General features: G+C 38.0%; 1 protein-coding gene across 4 annotated transcripts in view; it reads left to right on the top strand.

The window, feature by feature from the left end:
* INPP5F (inositol polyphosphate-5-phosphatase F) overlaps positions 1–20,222 on the top strand; it is an 87,242-nt gene that overhangs the window by 27,732 nt on the left and 39,288 nt on the right. For 2 of the 4 annotated variants that reach the window (XM_072805096.1, XM_072805095.1), the window contains exons 3-4: positions 7,720–7,806; positions 11,456–11,592. In XM_072805096.1, the coding sequence (XP_072661197.1) occupies positions 7,720–7,806; positions 11,456–11,592 (224 nt within the window). The remainder of the gene's footprint in view (positions 1–7,719; positions 7,807–11,455; positions 11,593–20,222) is intronic. The other 2 variants (XM_072805098.1, XM_072805097.1) reach the window with 1 other exon arrangement.

Here is a 20,222-nt window from a genome sequence, read left to right as displayed (position 1 = left end):
AGGCTCCATGCAGGGAGCTCGACGTGGGACTCGATCCCAGGTCTCTAGGATCAGGCCCTGGGCTGAAGGCGGTGCTAAACCACTGAGCCACCTGGGCTGCCCCTGATTTATTTATTTTTTAAAAGATTTTATTTATTTATTCATGAGAGACACAGAGAGGCAGTGACATAGGCAGAGGGAGAAGCAGTCTCCCTGTGGGCAGCCTGATATGGGACTTGATCCCAGGACCCTGGGATCACAACCTGAGCCGAAGATAGATGCTCAACCACTGAGCCACCCAGGCATCCCCAAAATAAGAATGATTTAAATTGTAACTTAGATACAATCCTCTTATAGTCATTTTGTTATTCATAAGGATCTCAGAATTATTTATTTTGGGGGTAGAATTTTCATTGGTGACTAGGTTCCTGGCTACTCCTTAGAAGATTCTTTACTTGTAGTTTAGGGCATCTAGTCTCTGAATGGCTTTGGGTCTGGGAAGCATCTTCTCATTCTTTTCTGCTTCCTTCCTCTTCCTTCTACTCTCTCCCCAGGTACCTAGGTGCTGAATGGCCTGTACCTCCTCTTGGCTCCCTTCAGCCTATTCCATCACTGTACACTTCTGAATTTTCCATCACTTACCATGTCCCTGATCTGAGCTCCAGTCACCTTCGTACACATGATTCCACCTCTCTGGCAGGAGCAGAGCTTGAAGTAGACACATAAATATGACATATAGTTCTGAGCTCTCCCAAGGATCATCAGCCAAGCAAGCTTCTTGTTGCTGAACACATCTCTAATTGGCAGGTATTCATGTTTTCAGGGAGAGAGATTTAAAAAAAATTTTTTTATTGGAGTTCAGTTTGCCAGCATATAGCATATTACCCAGTGCTCATCCCATCAAGTGCCCTCCTCAGTGCCCATCACTCAGTCACCCCAACCCCCTGCCCAGCTCACTTCCCACCACCCCTTGTTCATTTCCCAGAGTCAGGATTCTCTCATGTTCTGTCACCCTCACTGATATTTCCCATTCATTTTTAGGGAGAGAGATTCTTTAGAGATGGGCCAATTTGCCTCTTAGGCTATTCCACTACCATCTCAGTTTCCAGTTACAAACTCATTTGTTCTTAAACTCCAGTTGTTTTCCTCAGTGATTCCCATGGTGGTGATATTAAAAGTTTTTAGGTTTGGAAAAGAAGAGGATTGTTACAGTAAGAGTGACATGTATGGACCACCTACAAAGATGCTTTTTATATTTATTTCCTCCTTTATGTTCTTTTTGAACTTTTTATCTTATTGAACATTCTGAAGTGATTATAATCAAATTATTATCAGGTCTAATTGTTGAAGATTAGAAATCTTGATAAATATAGTAAGTTCTCATTTACTTAGATATGGACCAGTATCAGCCGGCCAGAGCAGAAAATGAAGATTACTGATTGAATTGACCTGGTTTGCAAGCTGGTTACAGCCTTTGGGTTTGGGGTCCCCTCTTATAGGGGCCAGTGGCCTCCAATCTTGAAGCATGCATCTCTCCAACAGTAATTTATCTTCATGATGGTAGACCAGCATCATGAATAAAAATGCCAATTACAGGGTTCCTGGGTGGCAAATTGGTTGAGTATCTGACTCTTGATTTTTGGCTCGGGTTGTGATCTCACGGTCATGAGATTGAGCCCTATGTTGGGCTCCATGTTCAGTGCAGAATCTGCTTGAAATTCTCTCTTTCCCTCTCCCTTTGCCCCTCTCCACCTCTGTTTTCTCTCTCAAGTAAATAAATATAAAAAATTCCCAATTATACTTCATATACTTATACATAATTGTACTTAACAAGTAGGAAAATATGTACTAAAGTTTTTAATAAACATATAAGAACACATCACTTTAAGAAGAATAAGCTATAGTTATATAGAAAATGTACTTTTACATACAAATTCATTTTGCCCAATGATACTTTATAAGTTTGACTTTTCTAGTTTTGTAAAACCATTACAGACAAAAGACTTTATATTTTTATAGAGTATAAGAGATTATTTCATTTTATAGCAGGTCATTATTAGGCATTTAAATTCATCCTAAGCATAGTAAGCTGACCTGAATATGCTTCTGATTCCACCATTTGGTATTTTTGAAATGGTGCCTATTAGAAGAGCTTCTTGCCCTGGATGCTCTCCTGGTGAGTCATTGTCAATTTTCTATAAACCTAGACTTGGGGAACCTTTAGTAGGCAGCAGAGCAACCAGTCAAGAAATATTGAGTAACTACTATGTATGGAAAATTTAACAAATTCATAATTGGCTTTTTAGTTAGTAAGAGAATTAGAAGGTCCAGTATGATGCACTTTTAGCTACTAGGTACCTGACTGGAAAAAATGGTGCTGGTGTAGTGGTAGTATTACTTGTAACTCCACTTATTTGATGTACAAGGCTCCCTGAAATATATTCAGGGATGTATAGTGTTCTCTTTCCGTTAAGGGTGAAAAAGCATTTCTGCTAATGTAGTTTAAAAAAAATAGAAATGGCTTTATTTACTTATGTATTTATTTACTGAGCTTTATGCCTAATATGGGGCTTGAGCTCACAACCCTGAGATCAGGAGTTGCATGCTCTATCTACTGAGCCAGCCAGGTGTCCCAGAAATGGCTTTAAAAATAAAACAAACATTATATTAGTATACTATGATATAATAACATTAAATTAATATAGTATGACTCATATCTTTAGAAATGGCTTTAAATATAAAACAAACATATTAATATACTATGATATATTAATATACTATGAACTCATATAAGACAAACATTATATTAATATACTGTGATATATTAATATACTATGAGTTCATATCTTTAGAAATTTAAATTCATGTATAAGTTTGTATAAAACCAGTTTATAGATTCATGCTCCTTCCTATTCATATAAAAGTACTAACTGGCCCATGAATAGCTTATGCAGTGGGTTTCAATGAAATAGATTTTATGCACACATCATACTGAATTTAAATTCCTACCAAATATTTGTCTATAAAAACAACAATAAGACAGAATCCTTCAAATTGGAACATAGTTTATCCTGAGATAAACCATTAAGATTTTCCAATTATTAGCTTCTCTAATAATGTATAGTGTGTTAATATAATATTATATAACAGATCATTTAAAGAGATGTCATACATTCAAAAAGAGATCAAGAGAAACTAGTCAGAGAGTCTGTTTCTGACAGCAATAGATTAGCAGTATTTGAAGAGATAATAGCCAAGAATTTTCGAAAACCTATTATAAATAGGTTTAAGAAGTACTTTGAACCACAAGGGGAAAAGTATAAAGAAAACCACACTTTAGCACCTCATAATGAAACTGATGAAAACTGAAGACAAAGAAAACACCCTGAAAGCAGACAAAGAAAAAGTACACATTAAATTCAAAAGCGTATAGTGAGCCTTGATAGAAACAATGGAAGCCAAAAGACAGAATGATATTGTCAAAGTGCCTGTCTGGCATTTTGTACCTTTTAAAATTTAAGGAAAATAAAGACATTTGAGACAAACCGAAACTGAGAGTATTTGTTACCAGTAGTATCTGCACTAAAAAGAAACAGTAAAGAGAGTTCTTTGGGCAAAAGGTAAATGACTCGATGGGAGTGTGGAGATGTGGGAAGGGATGGAGATCCACGGAAAATGTAAATAAGTTGGTAAATTTAAAGGAATTTGGTTTTATATGGAGTTTAAAATTAATGACATTAAAATACATAGCAGTAGAAATGATAAGGAGTTAACGGGGTCCTTTCGCTGGTTCTAAGGTCCTTTTACTGACCAGAAACTGGTAAAACTGGTTAAAAAAATAGGCTTTTCTAAGTCAGGGTTCATGTAATCATTCCCTATGATATAACCACTAACAGAATAATAAAAGATTGTAAAATGTGAATAAAAGAGGAAATAGAATAATAATTTAAAAAATCCCCCAAAAGGCAAGAAATGTGAATAGAACAGGTAGGACAAATAATAAGATGGTAGATTAATTTCTAAATATACCAATAATTAGATATAAATGGGTTTATACTCCCATTAACTCACAAAGCTTTTTATTTTATTTTTTTAAAGATTTTATTTACTTATTCATGAGAGAGGGAGAGACACAGGCAGAGGGAGAAGTAGGCTCCATGCAGGGAGCCTGATGTGGGACCCAGTCCCGGAACTCCAGGATCATGCCCTGGGCCGAAGGCAGGTGCTAAACTGCTGAGCCACCCAGGGATCACAAAGCTTTTTATACTGGAAGAACAGTCAAATCCATCTACAGGCTGCTCTCAGACAAATTCCTTAAGTATGTGAAAATAAAAAATAAATAATAAAATAAATCTTGTAAACACTAACCTACTGAAAACTGATGTAGCTGTACTAATACCAAAACAGACTTTAAGGTGAGATGCATAGAGGGATATACTTTTTCATAACAAGGCTTAAATCACCAGAAAGGTATAACAATTTTAAACAAATTTAAATTTGTATGCACCTAAACATAACTAAAAAATATATAAAGGGCAGTGAGTCATGTGACTGAAATTGGTTCAGACTGTCAATGTGAAATGACAGAGAAACAACGTTAAGTATTCCTGCTATCAGTTTGACACAGAAGAAAGGAAAGCCGAGCCGACTGTCATCCCTTCTCCTAATTCTCGCTTTCCTTCTTTACCAACGTGTTTCCATTCTCCAGTACATGTGGTGGGAACACAGGCCCCTCCCTGAGGCATCATCTGTAGAAGCCCTTCAAGATTTTAAATATCTGTATTTGAATATTACATTACAAATAACTTTGGAGTATATGTATCTACCTGTCTTTGGATTTGTGTGAGGATGTAGTTACAAACTCTAGTGTACTGACCCCTCCATTCACAGTGGATCTCGTTAAGGCAACAGGTGCTCTCTGCTTGGCCATTCCCCACCCTCTCCGCCGAGAAGTGGACCCAGGAGAGATGCAGGGTGTGCTTTGTCTTCAGGAATACAGTCTGTTTAGGAGCAAGCTAAAGGAGCTAAATGCGTAAACATCAGCAACAGATGCCCCTTCTCTCTTTATTTTTGCCTTTGGTCATAGCATGAATGGTTATATAGAGATAGAAAGTAGAGAGTATCTAATGCAGTGACAACAGAACCTACAAACTAAGTCATGGTTGTATGCCACAAAATCCTTCTTTTTTTTTTTTTCCCTCTCTCTCTCAAAAATCTTAACAAAAAATCCTACTGAACCAGTTCATGTCGGAGCCAGTCTTTGGAAAAGGTGTACCAGAAGAAAAGAAAAGCAAAAGCTTTTTCACACAAATATTTCATTCACTTCGATTGTCTGGCACATATGAATATGTATTTCTTTCAGGAGCTCTTTTCATTGAATCTCACTTAACCTATTTACCGGCTTAATCAACATGCCCCGCTGCCTCTCTGCAAAGCCTGTTGGATGCACTAGATGCTCTGAAGGCTGAAAGCTGGGGACTGGTGGGGGATGGAGTAGGAAGCTCCCTCTCTCCCAGTGGATCATGGATTGTGTTTGTTCCTAAACCTGTTTATATCCATGTAACTCATTATTGTAATTACATAATTTAATTAAATATTAAATAAGCCTATCAACTGAGTGTAAAGGAAGCTGAATTGAATACAAATACTAAATAAAGCTGTGTTGCATAAAAAGAAAAATTAAACAGCAACACCAAATACCCATCAGTGACTCATCCTTTAAAAAAAAAGTTCTCAGTAAATCAATGTACATTTGAATGTTTCGTATGAAAAATAAAGTTAAATTGGTTTTTAAAGTTTTTTTTAAGCTTTCAAGTAAGATTAAAAGAACTAATGCCAAGTATGGTAACCAATTACTCTTACAAAGTGAGGTTTGGATTTGATTTAAAGAATATCTGTGAATGGAATGGGGAAGAATGGTCAAAGGAAACTTTAGTTTTATCCATTAACATTTACATTTTTTAAGCAAGTAGAATATAGTCATTTATTCCCTATAAAATTATTAATAAAAAATGAAAAGAATTGCTGGACACTCATCATTGGATCAAATGCCTATCTTTTCTTTATGTCAGTAAGATGGCTAGCCATGTCAAGAAATATCTAGATGGAATACTTCCTAGAGTTGAGGTCATGAGTGTCTATCTAAAAACATTTTTTCCTGAAATTGGTTGTAAAAAAAATCTTTTGATGAAAATTTTTATTCCACAATTGTTTATCCCCTTTTAAGCGAGTCAGTTATTGTATAGAGCAAGCAACTGAACCTTTTCCAGGACTATTGTTGTAGCTTGCCCTACTGGTCATGCTTTTCAAGATAGCGCCTTCCCAATCAGTTTTCTTATCTTGCTGAGGAAGTCAGAATTCCTTATCTGTCTCTTCCTGGAGGACCCAGGGTTACAAAACCGACTTTTTCTCCCATTATAAAATGTTTAAAAGGTTGAAAGAATATTTTTATGCCAGAGGACCTTGCTAGCCTGTCTCCTTTGGCTCTTGGTTGCACCAGACATTTACATCTTACCGTGGCAGCTTTCATTGAGCCATTTTTTCCCCCTGGTGGGTGACCTAGATTAATATGATAGCCTGCCTTGGTGCTTTAAAAAATTTAATTACAGAATTATGCCTGATGCCTCCTGGGACTGCTAAACACCAGTGTCTGAATACGTCTACATTTTTTTTTTTTTGTCTTAAAGCTCAAACAATAAAACATATTATTTGGGGCATTTAACCCTGTTAATAATGTGTTTATTCTTACCAGACTTTCTAGGCTTCCAAGGTGGATATGTGCTGTTTCACCTTAAGCAAAATAATTATAGAATAGACATTACTATTGTTTTCCCTGAGTTTTTTGTTTGTTTTGCTTTGTTTTCTAGAGTCAGTGAGTTTGCTTGGAGATAGCTTGTGTTCAATTCAAAATCTTCATTTTCTTTCCATTGTGATAATTTTAATTACCTTTTGAACACTAGTGAAAAGAGGTAGCTGTTTGGAGAGGTGTTGATGTATTTCAAGAATTAGGAGGCTGTTCTAACTTTACCTTTGTCTTTGGGAGAAAATACACTTTTTTTAGTTTTTTATTCTCTGCTTCACTAGGTTAAAACTCCTAACAAGTTTGTTTTGTTTTTAGAATGCGCTTTAAAAAAAATTGAGATGTAATCCACATGCCATAAAAGTCACCCTTTTTAAAAGTGAACAAGTCAGTGGCTGTTGATATATTCTCAAGATTGTACGACCATCACTAATCCCAAAACATTTTCATCATCCCAATTTACTTCAATTGTAACTAGTCGATATCTGTTCCCTTATTTTACTTTTCATGTTTTCTTTTTTGGTCGATGTGTGAGACTGACTGAAAACAGGAGATTAAAAGACTTAAGAGCACAGTTAACCCAATGCAGTTCATAGATCTGGATGGAAGCTCAACAGTAAAAAGACATTTTTTTAACCCATGAACCCCACACTCCTAACTGCTAAGTGATTTAAAAGCAGACTTCAGATAATTTGTTTATCCACAAATATGTTTCAACACCGTTTCATGACATTCACTCTTCCCCCCTCTTTAATCATCATGTACTAGGTGCCCAAATTATATGAGTCTGTGTCTGTTCTACTCTGGTATTCATTTGACCGTACTTATACCAGTACCCCATTGTTTTATTTACCATAGCTTCATAGTATATTTTGCTATCTGGTAAACATTCGCTCTCAGTAATAATAACATGAATTATAAAAATTATTTAACCCTCATAGCTACTCTCTGCAGCAGACAGTTTTATCCCATTCCACAGATGAGAAAACCGGAAGAAGTCAGTCAAATATTGTGCTGCCAAGTGAAAGGTAAATAAGTGATGAGGTAGGGGCACTCGGATGGCTTAGTCAGCTAAGTGTTGGATGCTTGGTTTCGACTGAGGTCATGATCTCAGGATCCTGGGTTGGAGCTCTGTGTCAAGTCTGTGCTCAGTGGAGTCTGCTTGGGATTCTCTCCTCCCTCTGCCTCTACCACTCGTGCTGACTCGCGCACTCTCTCTCAAATAAATGAGATCTTTTAAAAAATAATAATAAATGGTGAGCTAAAATTCAAGCCTAAGTTCTGACCTCAAAGTCCAGAACCTTAAAGCTTTTTCTGAGAAGGGAAGGCTGCTATTTACAGATTCTCTATTGTTTGATCATTTACATTATATTTTCTCATATTTAATCTTCATCCTAACTCCCTAGATCTATTGAACTTCAGCCCATAATATATATATTTTTAAAAAGCACTTCAATTTTTCACATTTTTTCTAAAGTGTATTTGAATTTGTAAGTTGTGTTTCAGTGTTGGCAGTATTTGTGAAAAAAATGATGCCTTTTGGTTTCCCAAGTGAGTTTATGTATGGAGTAAAACCTTTGCTCGAAGGTTAATGTTTTGGCACTATGCAATTATTAGATGTTTTATTGGAAGGATCTTTATTACATTTGATTATGCACATTGTGTTTTTCATTGCTGTGATTTATTAAAATCATAATTTGCAAAAAAAAATCATAATTTGCAATGTTAATATGAAATGTATCCCAAGTAAACTCCAGTAAGAAGGCATGAAGTAGGAAAAGGGCTTCACAGTGTTGGCTTGTCTGGTCAGCTGCCAATGCTTTAATCTGTTCAGTGTAAAATAGAAATTATTCCTGTGAGATTAGGAGACCAATGGTAAGTATTTTGTTTTATTCAACAAAATGTATTGACATATGCAACAGTATATTATTTGTTGCTAACTCTTACCCTTCTGAAGAACAAGTATGATATGCTTTATTTATTACGTATTTGATTTATTATATGATAGGTGCTTGATAACTGATCTTGATCCATGCCTGAAATACTCCCTAGCCCATGGTAGGTCTTTGGTTAATGTTTAATGATAATGAATAATGAAATAGCCTGTAAAAGCTTTGAAGCTTTATAGTAAATTTCCACCCTACTTTATAAAGAATTATGAAACTCTTCCAAACTCTTGCATTTTTGAAATGCCTAAAGCACATCTTCAGAGCATGATCCCTAACATGAGAGTTGATTGATATTTAGGGGAAATTGAAATACTGTATTTCTCTTTTAAGAACATTTTTTATATGGTAAATATATATCCGTCATGTTGGTTTTCCACAAGAAATTACTGAAGCACTATTTCAATTATTTTAATGTTTGTTGCTAGTTAGGTAGTATTTTTTTAAGAGTGTAACTTCATGAACTGAAAAATTGTATTTGCATGCTGTCTTTCATAGACCATTTCCCATTTAATTAAAAATCTTTTGTGAGAAGTAAAAATTATGATTAGGAAGATAATTGTTGGGCCTCTGGATAGAGGCCAACAATTCTTGTATTTATTAAAGATTCTTTAGTTTGTTTTACCATCATACCACTCCCCCCCTCCCCCACGATTGCCCATTCTCCTCAGTCTATTATTTGCTATAAGTGCTAGTGTACACATAAAGTAGTTTTGGAATTGCTAACTCATATCCTTCCAACAAAGTCACTCACCAGAGTACAATATTATATGCAGTTCTTTTTGTCTTTTGTTTTCCATAGTTATTTAGGTGCGTTTTTTTCTAATAGTGTGGTTACACTTTTCGTTTGAAGCACAGTTGAATTAGTGTTTGCATTTTGTTTTGAGTTGTCCTCTCTCTGTCCTTCCCCCGCTGCCATTGAAAGGAACTATTTATTTTTGAGAAGGGAGACATCACTAGTCAGAACTATATAAAAGGGTATACTCATGGGCAGCCCTGGTGGCTCAGTGGTTTAGTGCCACCTTTGGCCTAGGGTTTGATCCTGGAGACCTGGGATCGAGTCTCATGTTGGGCTCCCTGCATGGAGCCTGCTTCTCCCTCTGCCTGTGTTTCTGCCTCTCTCTCTCTCATGAATAAATAAATAAAATCTTTAAAAAAAAAAAAAAAAAAAAAGGTATACTCCGAGAACTGTCACTTCCCCTGATCTCCCTTCTTCCATCCTGTTTCTGCCTATCCTCTGTAGATAACCAGTCTCATTAATTTCTAGTTTATTGCTCTTATTTTTGGTGTGTAAATTGCAGATATATGCATATTTTCTCATATCTTTTTTTAAAAGATTTATTTATTTTAGAGAGCAAGCCCACATACATATGCAGGGGGAGGGGGAGAAGGAGAGAGGGAGAGAGAATCCCAAGCAGACTCCCTGCTAAGGGCAGAGCCTGACTAGGACTCCATATCATGACCCTGAGAGGCCAGCACTTAATTGACTGAACCACCCAGGTGCCCCTCATATCTGCTTTCTTACATAAAGGGTGGCATACTCTTGATATTCTTTTGTGCTTTGATTTAATAATATAAAGTCTTATATGATTTTAATATCTCCTTGTTCTATAAATATATCTTTATCCATGTAATATAATCAAGAATCATTCCTCATCAGTTCCTAGAACATGCCTAATTCTTCTTTACTCTCTGCATAGTACTCCACTGAGTGGATGTGTCCTAGTTTATTCAGCCATTCTCCTATTTTTGGACAATTAAGTTGTTTCCAATATCTTGCAGTCACAGACTGCTACAATGAATAAACTTGAGTGTACATACTTTTGGGTTGATTGTGTATTTTCAGGGTAAACTCAAGGGTGGAATTGCTATGTTAAAGGTAAGTGCATGTTTTATTATTAGGTATCACTAAATTTTCCTCCAGAAAAGTTGTATCTGTTTGTATTCCCACCAGAACTGTATGACATTGCCTCTCGTTCCCACAGCCTTGTTAGGGAATGTGCTCTCGTACCTTCATATTTTCCGCAGTCTGATGGATGAAATGATGTCACTGCATTTCAGTTTCCATCTCTCTCGTTATAAGTGAGATTGAACATCTTTTCACATGTTGAAGGCTATTTATTTATTTATTTATTTATTTATAAGATTTTATTTATTCATTCATGAGAGAGAGACAGAGAGAGGCAGAGACACAGACAGAGGACAAAGCAGGCTCCGTGCAGGGAGCCCGACATGGGACTGGATCAGGCCCTGGGCTGAAGGCAATGCCAAACTGCTGAGCCACCCGGGCTGCCCCATTTTTTAAATTTTTGTATATTTTTTTATTGGAGTTCAATTTGCCAACATATAGCATAACACCCAGTGCTCACCCCGTCAGGTGCCCCCCCACCAGTGCCCGTCACCCAGTCATCCCAACCCCCCACCCACCTCCCCTTCCACTACCCATTGTTCAGTTTCCAGAGTTAGGAGTCTCTCATGTTCTGTCACTCTCACTGATATTTCCCACTTATTTTCTCTCCTTTCCCCTATATTCCCTTTCACTATTTTTTATATTCCCCAAATGAATGAGACCATATAATGTTTGTCTTGATGGCCATTTATATATCTTTGTCATGTGCTTTACTTTAAAGTGTTATATCGTATGTATATTTTGTTGTTAGATTATTCTTCAGCTTGCCAGGATAGTAGCATTTTATAGATACCAGACATTAGTGTGACTTTTCTCTTTCAGATCTTCCATGGTGGCTTATTTTAATTCGGCAGAAAGCATTGGTGGGCAAACTTCCAGGAGACCATGAGGTCTGTAAAGTCACCAAAATTGCTGTGCTGTCACTTTCTGAGATGGAGCCTCAGGATCTTGAGCTAGAGGTAAGGTGGAAGTCTCAGGAAGTTTTATGGTAACTTGGTATAAATATAGTAACAAATATGAGGATTTGGTTAATAGACCAAAATCTTAATTCTAGAGCTAGATAATATTTTTAAAGTAATTGAATCCTGTGGTTTTCAAACTTCACTTCAGTAGTGGAAACTTTGTTTCAAGATCTGTGAAATCCAGTATAACAGATGCATAAAAGCAGAGGCGGCTTTGGTTGAGGTGGTGATGTGGGGGAGAAGATCCTTGGGATCCAGCCCAGGTGGCCTCTTATGGAAAACCACTTTCTGCTCCTAGGGAGCCCTAGGGTTCTGCATAGTACAGTTTGAAAACTCCTGATTTGGGGGAGAGAGAGGATAGTTAAGAAGATGAGATTTAACTTACTCTATATCCTTTTTAAATCTGTATTTCTTGAAATTTTTCTAAGCATATATTTCTTTTATAATTTTTTTAAGTTTTTTTTTTTTTTCTCAAAGAAAGAATCCATTGATCTAGTGCAGTCTTTTAATTTTTCAGGAAGGAACCAAGCCTGCAATAGAGAGACTTAAGGCCAAAATAATGAGATTTCCCAGGGCCAGTATTTTTTACCACACTGTACCACCATCTGGTAGAAGTAGCACACAAAAGCATTTGTATTATGTTTGCTGTTGGTGCAAGAATTGGCATCTAGGGGTGTTATCACTCTGCCCTAGTCCTAGGCTCTCTCTCTCTCTCTCTTTTTAAAAAGATTTATTTATTTTAGAGAGCGCTCACATGGGGGTGGTGCAGAGAGACAGAATCTCAAGCAGACACCATGCTGAATGGGGAGCCTGACATGGGGCTTGATCTCATGACCCCAATATCATGGCCTGAGCCGAAATCAAGAGTCAGCTGCTCAACCAACTAAGCCACCTAAGCGCCCCAGTCCTAGGCTATCTTGATCACTGTGATGTGGGAAGCTCTGAAAGTTATGTGGATTATCATATTTAATCCCATAGATCACTCTGTAAGGTAAATACTAATGGATCCACACTGTACAGATGAAGAAAGGAGTCTTAAGTCACAGCTGGCAAATGGTGGGGTCTGGACCTGGCCACAGGCCATCTGGTCCTGTATCACTCTGAGCTGCCACCCTCTTACCTAAATAGCAGGTAACAGGTAACATAGCATCTACTGCCCCACAATTTAATCCATATTTTTCTAGGCTGGGCTCTTGGGGAGGGTGTTTGGGGACATGGTTAAATTGTTTTAAAAATAAGTAAAAATATAGCTATTTTTATGCTTCAGCTATTTTAATCCGAATTAAAATTTGATGATCTAATTTTAAGAAACCAGCATTAAAATGAAGTTAAAAGGGTAGCAGGTAACAGGTAACAGCATCTACTGCCCCACAATTTAATCCATATTTTTCTAGGCTGGGCTCTTGGGGAGGATGTTTGGGGACAGGGCTAAATTGTTTTAAAAATAAGTAAAAATAGGGATCCCTGGGTGGCGCAGCGGTTTGGCGCCTGCCTTTGGCCCAGGGCGCGATCCTGGAGACCCGGGATCGAATCCCACGTCAGGCTCCCGGTGCATGGAGCCTGCTTCTCCCTCTGCCTGTGTCTCTGCCTCTCTCTCTCTCTCTCTCTCTCTGTGACTATCATAAATAAATTTAAAAAAAAAAGATTTAAAAAAAATAAAAATAAAAATAAGTAAAAATATAGCTATTTTTATGCTTCAGCTTTTACTGGTAATTTGATGAGCTAATTTTAAGAAACCAACATTAAAATGAAGTTAAAAGGGAGCACCTGGGTGGCTCCCCTGGTTAAACATCTGCCTTTGGCTCAGGTCCTAGGGTCCTGGGTTTGAGCCCCATGTTGGGCTCCCTGCTCAGTGGGGAGTCTGCTTCTCTCTCTGCCTCTGCTCCTCCCATCGCTCACTCACTCTCATTCTCTCTCTCTCTCTCTCTCAAATAAATATAATCTTTAAAAGTGAATTTAAGAGGACCCTGATATTCTCTTTATTACAGGAATCAAAAAATAAAATTTTGAATAAAATATTTCTCTTTATTGGTAGTAGAGCTAGAAGATTATTCACTTATTCATTATTGCTGATCCAGAGACAAATCACTTAGGTAGTAATTAGGCCTATTAAAGGCAGGTGTTTGTAATTTTTGTTTACATTTTATTGTGGGGAAGAGCAAAATTCTGTTAGTTTACTAAGCCAATTAATTTGTCATCAGTGTCTTTGGATGGCTTTGCTGACAAACCGAAAGATCAGCATGGCTTTCTGTCACCAGTCTTTGCCTTGATGGGGAGCGCCCCTTGGGCTGGCATTCTGGTCTGAGCATTAAGCCTGGGGACCCTGGTAGTAGATTTAGAGCTCCTTTCCAGCAGTGAATAATAGGAGGAAGGGCAAAGAACAGCTATGTGGAAATCATGAATTGCTTGCTTATTTTCTGACATGTTAATTTAAGTCTTTGGGACCTTTATTTCAGTTTCCATATAAATGCATTTAAAAGGATGTTTTAGAAGCTTGATAATTTTTGTTTGTTTTGATTTGTTTTGATGTACTAAATTGTAAATGAGAAGGAAAAAAACCCACTTCTTAGAAGTAATCATTGTCCATATTCTAGTGAGTTTTAGTGGTTATTTCTATTTGCCCTAAGCTCTTTGAAGGAACAGTATTACTTTCAAATTTTCAGAATAGTTTTCATCATATGCATTTTTGCATATTTTTTCTGCTTTAACTCCTATTATTTTTCATAAACATACATATGCATATAAACAGATTTTTAAAAAACAAAACCAAGTCTTACATTTCTTTCTATGTCTTTCTAATTTGGCTGCCTGTGTATCACTTTCAGTGTCCTTACCCTTTCCTAGCAGGGCCTCAGGCTCTTTAGTGTAGTCACTATTCTCAGATTTGCTAGGACTTTATTAGAGGAGCAGGAGCAATCTTATTCCAGAATCTGGAATTAATAAATTTTCTAGTTTTCTGCCTTGGTTACCTTTTTACCTCAAGTATAATGTTTGTTTGGCAATTTAAAAAAAATTGACATACTATACAGTTCACGCATTTGCAGTATATAATTCAGTGGCTTTCAATCGGTTTAGAACATATTCATGCATGTTCTTCATGAAGAAGCCCTGTGCTCATTGGCGGTCACTCCTCATTTCTCTCCGAATCCTAGTTCCCTTAGTCCTAAACAACCACTGATCTACTTTGTCTCTCTAAACTTGCTTCTTCTGAACCTTTCTTATAAATGGAATCACATAATACATGGCCTTTTGTGATTGGCTTTGGTTTACTTGGCATAGTGTTCTCAAGGTGGATGCCAGTTGTTTGTATATAGCAGTACTTAATTGCTTTTCATCCCACATATGGATACATTGCATTTTATCTATTCATTCATCAGTTGATGGATATTTGGATTGTTTTCACTTTTTGGCTATGCTGAATAATTCTGTGAACATTCATGCACAAGTTTTTGGTAGACATGTGTTTTCTTTTCTCTAGGGTGTCCACCTAGGAGGAATTGCTGGGTCACATGATAACTCTATGTTTAACCTTTTGAGGAACCACCAGACTGTTTTTCAAAGCAGTGTGCCATTTTTAAAAAATGATCTATACAAGGGTATGAAGAATCCTTGGGGTTCAAATAGACAAGAATATAGATGTTCTTTCTTTTGAGAAAATATCCTTTAAAGTTTTATAGGCTTCTGTCCCATGTCTGCATATCTTACTTGGTGTATCTCATTGCCTTAATAGATAACTGTATCATTTTCCATATTTAGTTTCCCTCTAGACATCTGTTTAAAATTTTAGCTCCAGATGGACATAGATAACAACTTTTAAAGTAAAATCATCTATTTTCCTTTTCTTAAACAGTAGCAGTAACATCAGCCCTTAATCTTGGTTGTGAACTATAAGTGGCTACAGTAATAGAAAAACTAGAGGACCATCAGGGAGCTTGTGGTGGTGGTTTTCTTTTTGAGATGATGTGTATCAAAGCTGTGAATAAGGGCTTAAGCACATACTGTACAGAACTGGCTGGGCCTCTGGGAAAGGGAAGATGATCCCACTATCAGCACTGTATGTTGTAATTCTAAGAGCTCTGTCTAAACAAAGCATCTTCGGACTGGATGTGATCCCAAGAAGTTATTTTCTCTATCTTAGATCTTTAGTAAGACTAAATTTAACCCTTTTAGGATTAAAGGATGTGCTTGTCATGATGAACACTGGGTAATTATAACAAAAACGTTTTTAAAAATGGTAGCCTGCTTCAAAAAAAAATTGTTACCCTTTTATTTTTTTTTTTATTTTTATTTTTTTCAAATTGTTACCCTTTTAAAAATGATAGTGGTCTATACTTTTCTAAAGGTAACAATGTGGAAGACTCTAAAATATTTTTTGAATTGTTTAAGGTAAATTTAAATCTGTTTAGAAAAATTGGTTTAAGAGACAGAAAGAGATTTCCAGATTAAGATGGTATCATGAGTTTGTGCTCTCCTGTAGAGATCACAGTCCTCTGAAAAACTTGGGGCCATATTTGAGTTCAGGATTTGGGGGAGTTTCAAAAGGCTAGTCCATGTATTCAATATGTACCCAGTGAGTCTGGGCATTACCCCATAATACATTACATTAATATTTATTGAAGAGTCTTACGAATATTCATACTATGGGGTATAAAGGATGACTAATAACAGCCTCATATCTATTCCGGGCATATTTAGCCATTAAATGAATTTGTTACAAACTTAAAAAATGAACTTCTAGGTTTCAGAGATTTTTGGATTTGAGGGTTGTAGATAAGAAAGTTAAGGGATATTGGGATTGGGTTGTGTTCCAAGCCGAGGAAGGGGGTAGATTGTTTTAAAAAGAAAGAAAAAGGAAAAAAAAGCAAAAGACATTGCCAGGCCTAGAGAGAAGCAGTATCTCATCTTCAGTGGGTGGTCAATTGAACTGAGACCCTAGGCCTCCTGGGTTCTGGGTCCAGAATAAGGAAGTGGGAACTGGAGATTTGGCCCCTGCAGAGTAACTTAACAAAGGGCTATAGGAGAGATGGGGCCCTGGGACCATGCACAGTGCCGAAGTCTGGTGCTGAAGTGCGACTCCCCAGCTCACGAGAGGAGGCTTGTTAGGTTGTCTATTCTGTATGGGATAATCATTCATAAAGAATTCTTCTGTCTGTTAAGCTGGTAGCACCTGCCTTAAGAAATACTAATCTGGGCAAAAGGTAAGGATGTGAATGAACACACTGGCAATCAGCATGAGGTAATTGGGATTGGTAGGAGAGATAATAGAGGAAAATAATGGAAAATGACCACTTGGTTTCTTTCTTAAGGGATCCAGTAGAGTAGTGTCATCAGTGAGGTAGGGCAACCAGAAAAGGAACAAGATTTGGGAAACAAATGTTGATTAGACTGGGAGATGCTGAATTTGAGGGACTAGTGTGTCAGTAGCTGGGAGATGTTATATTTTTGTGAACTCAAAATGAACTCATGAACTCAAAGCAAAAGAATGGCTTTAGAAATATGTAAACATACCAGTAGTTAAAATTAGGAGAGGACAGTGTTTTCTAGGCTGCATGAAGAAGGGGAAGAGAGCTAAGGCAGAACGTTGGGAAATACCACTGTGTTTAGAGACAGAAAGAGATGCCAAGGAAGAAGACTGAAAAGGAGCAGTGAGAGGAGGGAAGAGCCCAGAGTCGTGAGGACCAGAGGAAGAGACCACAGGAGTGATTGTTAGTGTCCTGTTCTTAGAGAATAAGGTTTATCCTTCTCAGAGTTGAAAAGGTCCTGGTTTTACTCTGCCCAGGAGGTCCCATTGGCCTTTCATTCTTTGACCTACATCAACTAGACCATGTTCTCACAATTAGCAGTCACTTGAACCATTTGTACCCTGCTAACTCAGAGGAGATTCTAGGGTTGAGGAATGGATTAAAAAAATACATATTCTGGTAAACTCGAACAAGGTTAAAAGATGGTAAGAGAGGGGCTCCTAGAGATCGGAACAATGCAGAGAGGAGTGAATGAAGGGTCCTGGTCCTCGGGACGTAGCAGGAAACTAGCCTTGCAGAGAAAAAGGGACTCCCCTCCTCCTAAGAGTGAGGAATCCATGGATGCAGGCAAGGTGTGGTGCTACAAGGTTACTTTAGAATAGCTAGGTCTTGAGCATCAGCTTTGAAATATTCCTGGGGGATATTTTGCTGGCTTGAATATTCTTAAGGAATAACTGTGTGACAAATGCATAACATCCAGTTTTGGAAACTAAAATTGCAACAGTCTATAACTAGGTTTGGGCATGTAAGAGTGTTATTAATATGACTAGATAATTACTAACATTCTATATAAAAATTGCTAATCAACAGTTGCTTGGTGTCATAAGCAGAAGCAGCAACGGGACTAATGGGAGAGCGTCTTTTCATTTTTTTTAATAAACTAATTTTTTATTGGTGTTCAATTTTCCAACATACAGAATAACACCCAGTGCTCATCCCGTCAAGTGCCCCCCTCAGTGCCCGTCACCCATTCACCCCCACCCTCCACCCTCCTCCCTTCCACCACCCCTAGTTCGTTTCCCAGAGTTAGGAGTCTTTATGTTCTGTCTCCCTTTCTGATATTTCCCACACATTTCTTCTCCCTTCCCTTATATTCCCTTTCACTATTATTTATATTCCGCAAATGAATGAGAACATACACTGTTTGTCCTTCTCCGATTGACTTACTTCACTCAGCATAATACCCTCCAGTTCCATCCACATTGAAGCAAATGGTGGGTATTTGTCGTTTCTAATGGCTGAGTAATATTCCATTGTATACATAAAGCACATCTTCTTTATCCATTCATCTTTCGATGGACACCGAGGCTCCTTCCACGGTTTGGCTATTGTGGACATTGGGAGAGCGTCTTTTCAAAAATGCTTCTCTACTGCCCCAGTGAATCTGCACCAATGAAGATGGGGGTGTGTAGGGTATATTCATGGAAAAGGGGGAGTTACTGTTTTCCCAGGACTACCTATATGCATGCTCAATGTATGAATCTGGAGGTTGCCGTTTATATTTTACCATCAGAGATTATCCATTCATTTAACAAATATTTATTGAGACCTCTTATGTGAAGTACTACTAAGGGATTAGAGATGCAGGAGTCAATAAAACAAACATGTCTGCCATTATAAAACTTCCAGTATAGTAGATGGAAGTCAGACAATAAACATCTGCATAATAATAATTATGTGTTATGTAGTACATTGGGAAATAATATATGCTATGGGAAATACAAGTTGGACAGAGTAAGGGTAGTGGGGAAAGTGCCCAGGGGTGGAGAGATTGTGGTAAAAGGTCTGGGGAGGGGGTGTACGGGCAGAAAGGACAGCTAGGATAGAGTCCCCAAGGTGTAAGTATTCCAACATGTTGAAGAGCAGCAAGGAGGCCAGTGTGGACACAGTGTAGTAAGCAAGGGGAAGAAAGTGGTAGGTGGTGAAGGCAGTAGAGGGAAGATGAGCATCTGATTTTGGACTGGTTGAGCTTGAGATGCCTGGTGGAAATTCAAGTGGAAATATTGGGATTTGTGAATCTAGAATTTTGAGTCTAGAGAGAGCTGGGCTGGAAATATCCATTTGAGAGGGAGGAGTTGGCATATAGAAGATATCTGAAGCCATGAGACTGGGAGAAATTACCAGGGAAGTAAATGTAAATAGAGATGAGGGTCAAGAACTGAATCTCGTGGTGGTCAAGACATTAAGAAGTCAAATGGTCAGAAAGGAACCAGTAAAAGATATAAAGAAGGAAGACCAGTGAAAGCCAAGTGTACAGTGTAGCAGAGAGGATGAGGGAGCAACGAACTGTGTCAGATACTACTGAGAGTTTAAGGACCAAGAATCCACCACTGGGCTTAGCAAAATAGAAGCTTCATCGTGTTGGTCACAATGAAGATAGCAGTGTAGGCGGAGTAGTAGGGGGCTGACGGCAGACTGGAGTGGCTAAGGAGAGACATGGGAGAAGAGGGGTTGGGCGTAATGAGGAGTACAAAGGAGTGGGACACTGGTTGGCAGAGGAAGAGGCATCAACTGAAGGTGTGTTTCTATGCTGATGGGAGGTGCCCTGGGGAAGGCGGGGAAGAGAGAGCTCCTGGAGCCGTGTCCGTTTGCTTAATTCTTCTCTCCTTCCCTATCAACTTGAGATCTTGTTACTTTTGCTCACTTTTTGGGAAATTGTTAGCCCACTTTTGGCAGGACGACTGTGAGCAACTTTATCTTTTTTTTTTTTTTTTTTTTAGATTTTATTTATTTATTCACAATAGAGAGAGAGAGAGAGACAGAGACAGAGACACAGGCAGAGGGAGAAGCAGGCTCCATGCAGGGAGCCTGATGCGGGACCCGACCCCGGGTCTCCAGGATTGCACCCCGGGCTGAAGGGGGTGCTAAACTGCTGCGCCACCCGGGGATCCCGCAACTTCATCTTTAGTCCCCGTGTGTTCACTGGTAGAGCAGGAGTGGCAAAAAGTTGTAATCAAGTTGCAAAACCCAAGTGATTAGAAACACCCTAGTAGTGGTAATTATTTAGTAAGAAACCAGTTATAATAGGCACTTAGTAATGTTCTTAATGAGAGTCTGCCACTTAGCATAGTAATACAACTAGTATGTTGAAAAAATGGAATTACT

The sequence above is a fragment of the Canis lupus genome, chromosome 29 (genome assembly GCF_048164855.1).
Source record: "Canis lupus baileyi chromosome 29, mCanLup2.hap1, whole genome shotgun sequence".
Lineage (NCBI taxonomy): Eukaryota > Metazoa > Chordata > Mammalia > Carnivora > Canidae > Canis > Canis lupus.
This window is presented reverse-complemented; position numbering and strand designations above follow the sequence as displayed.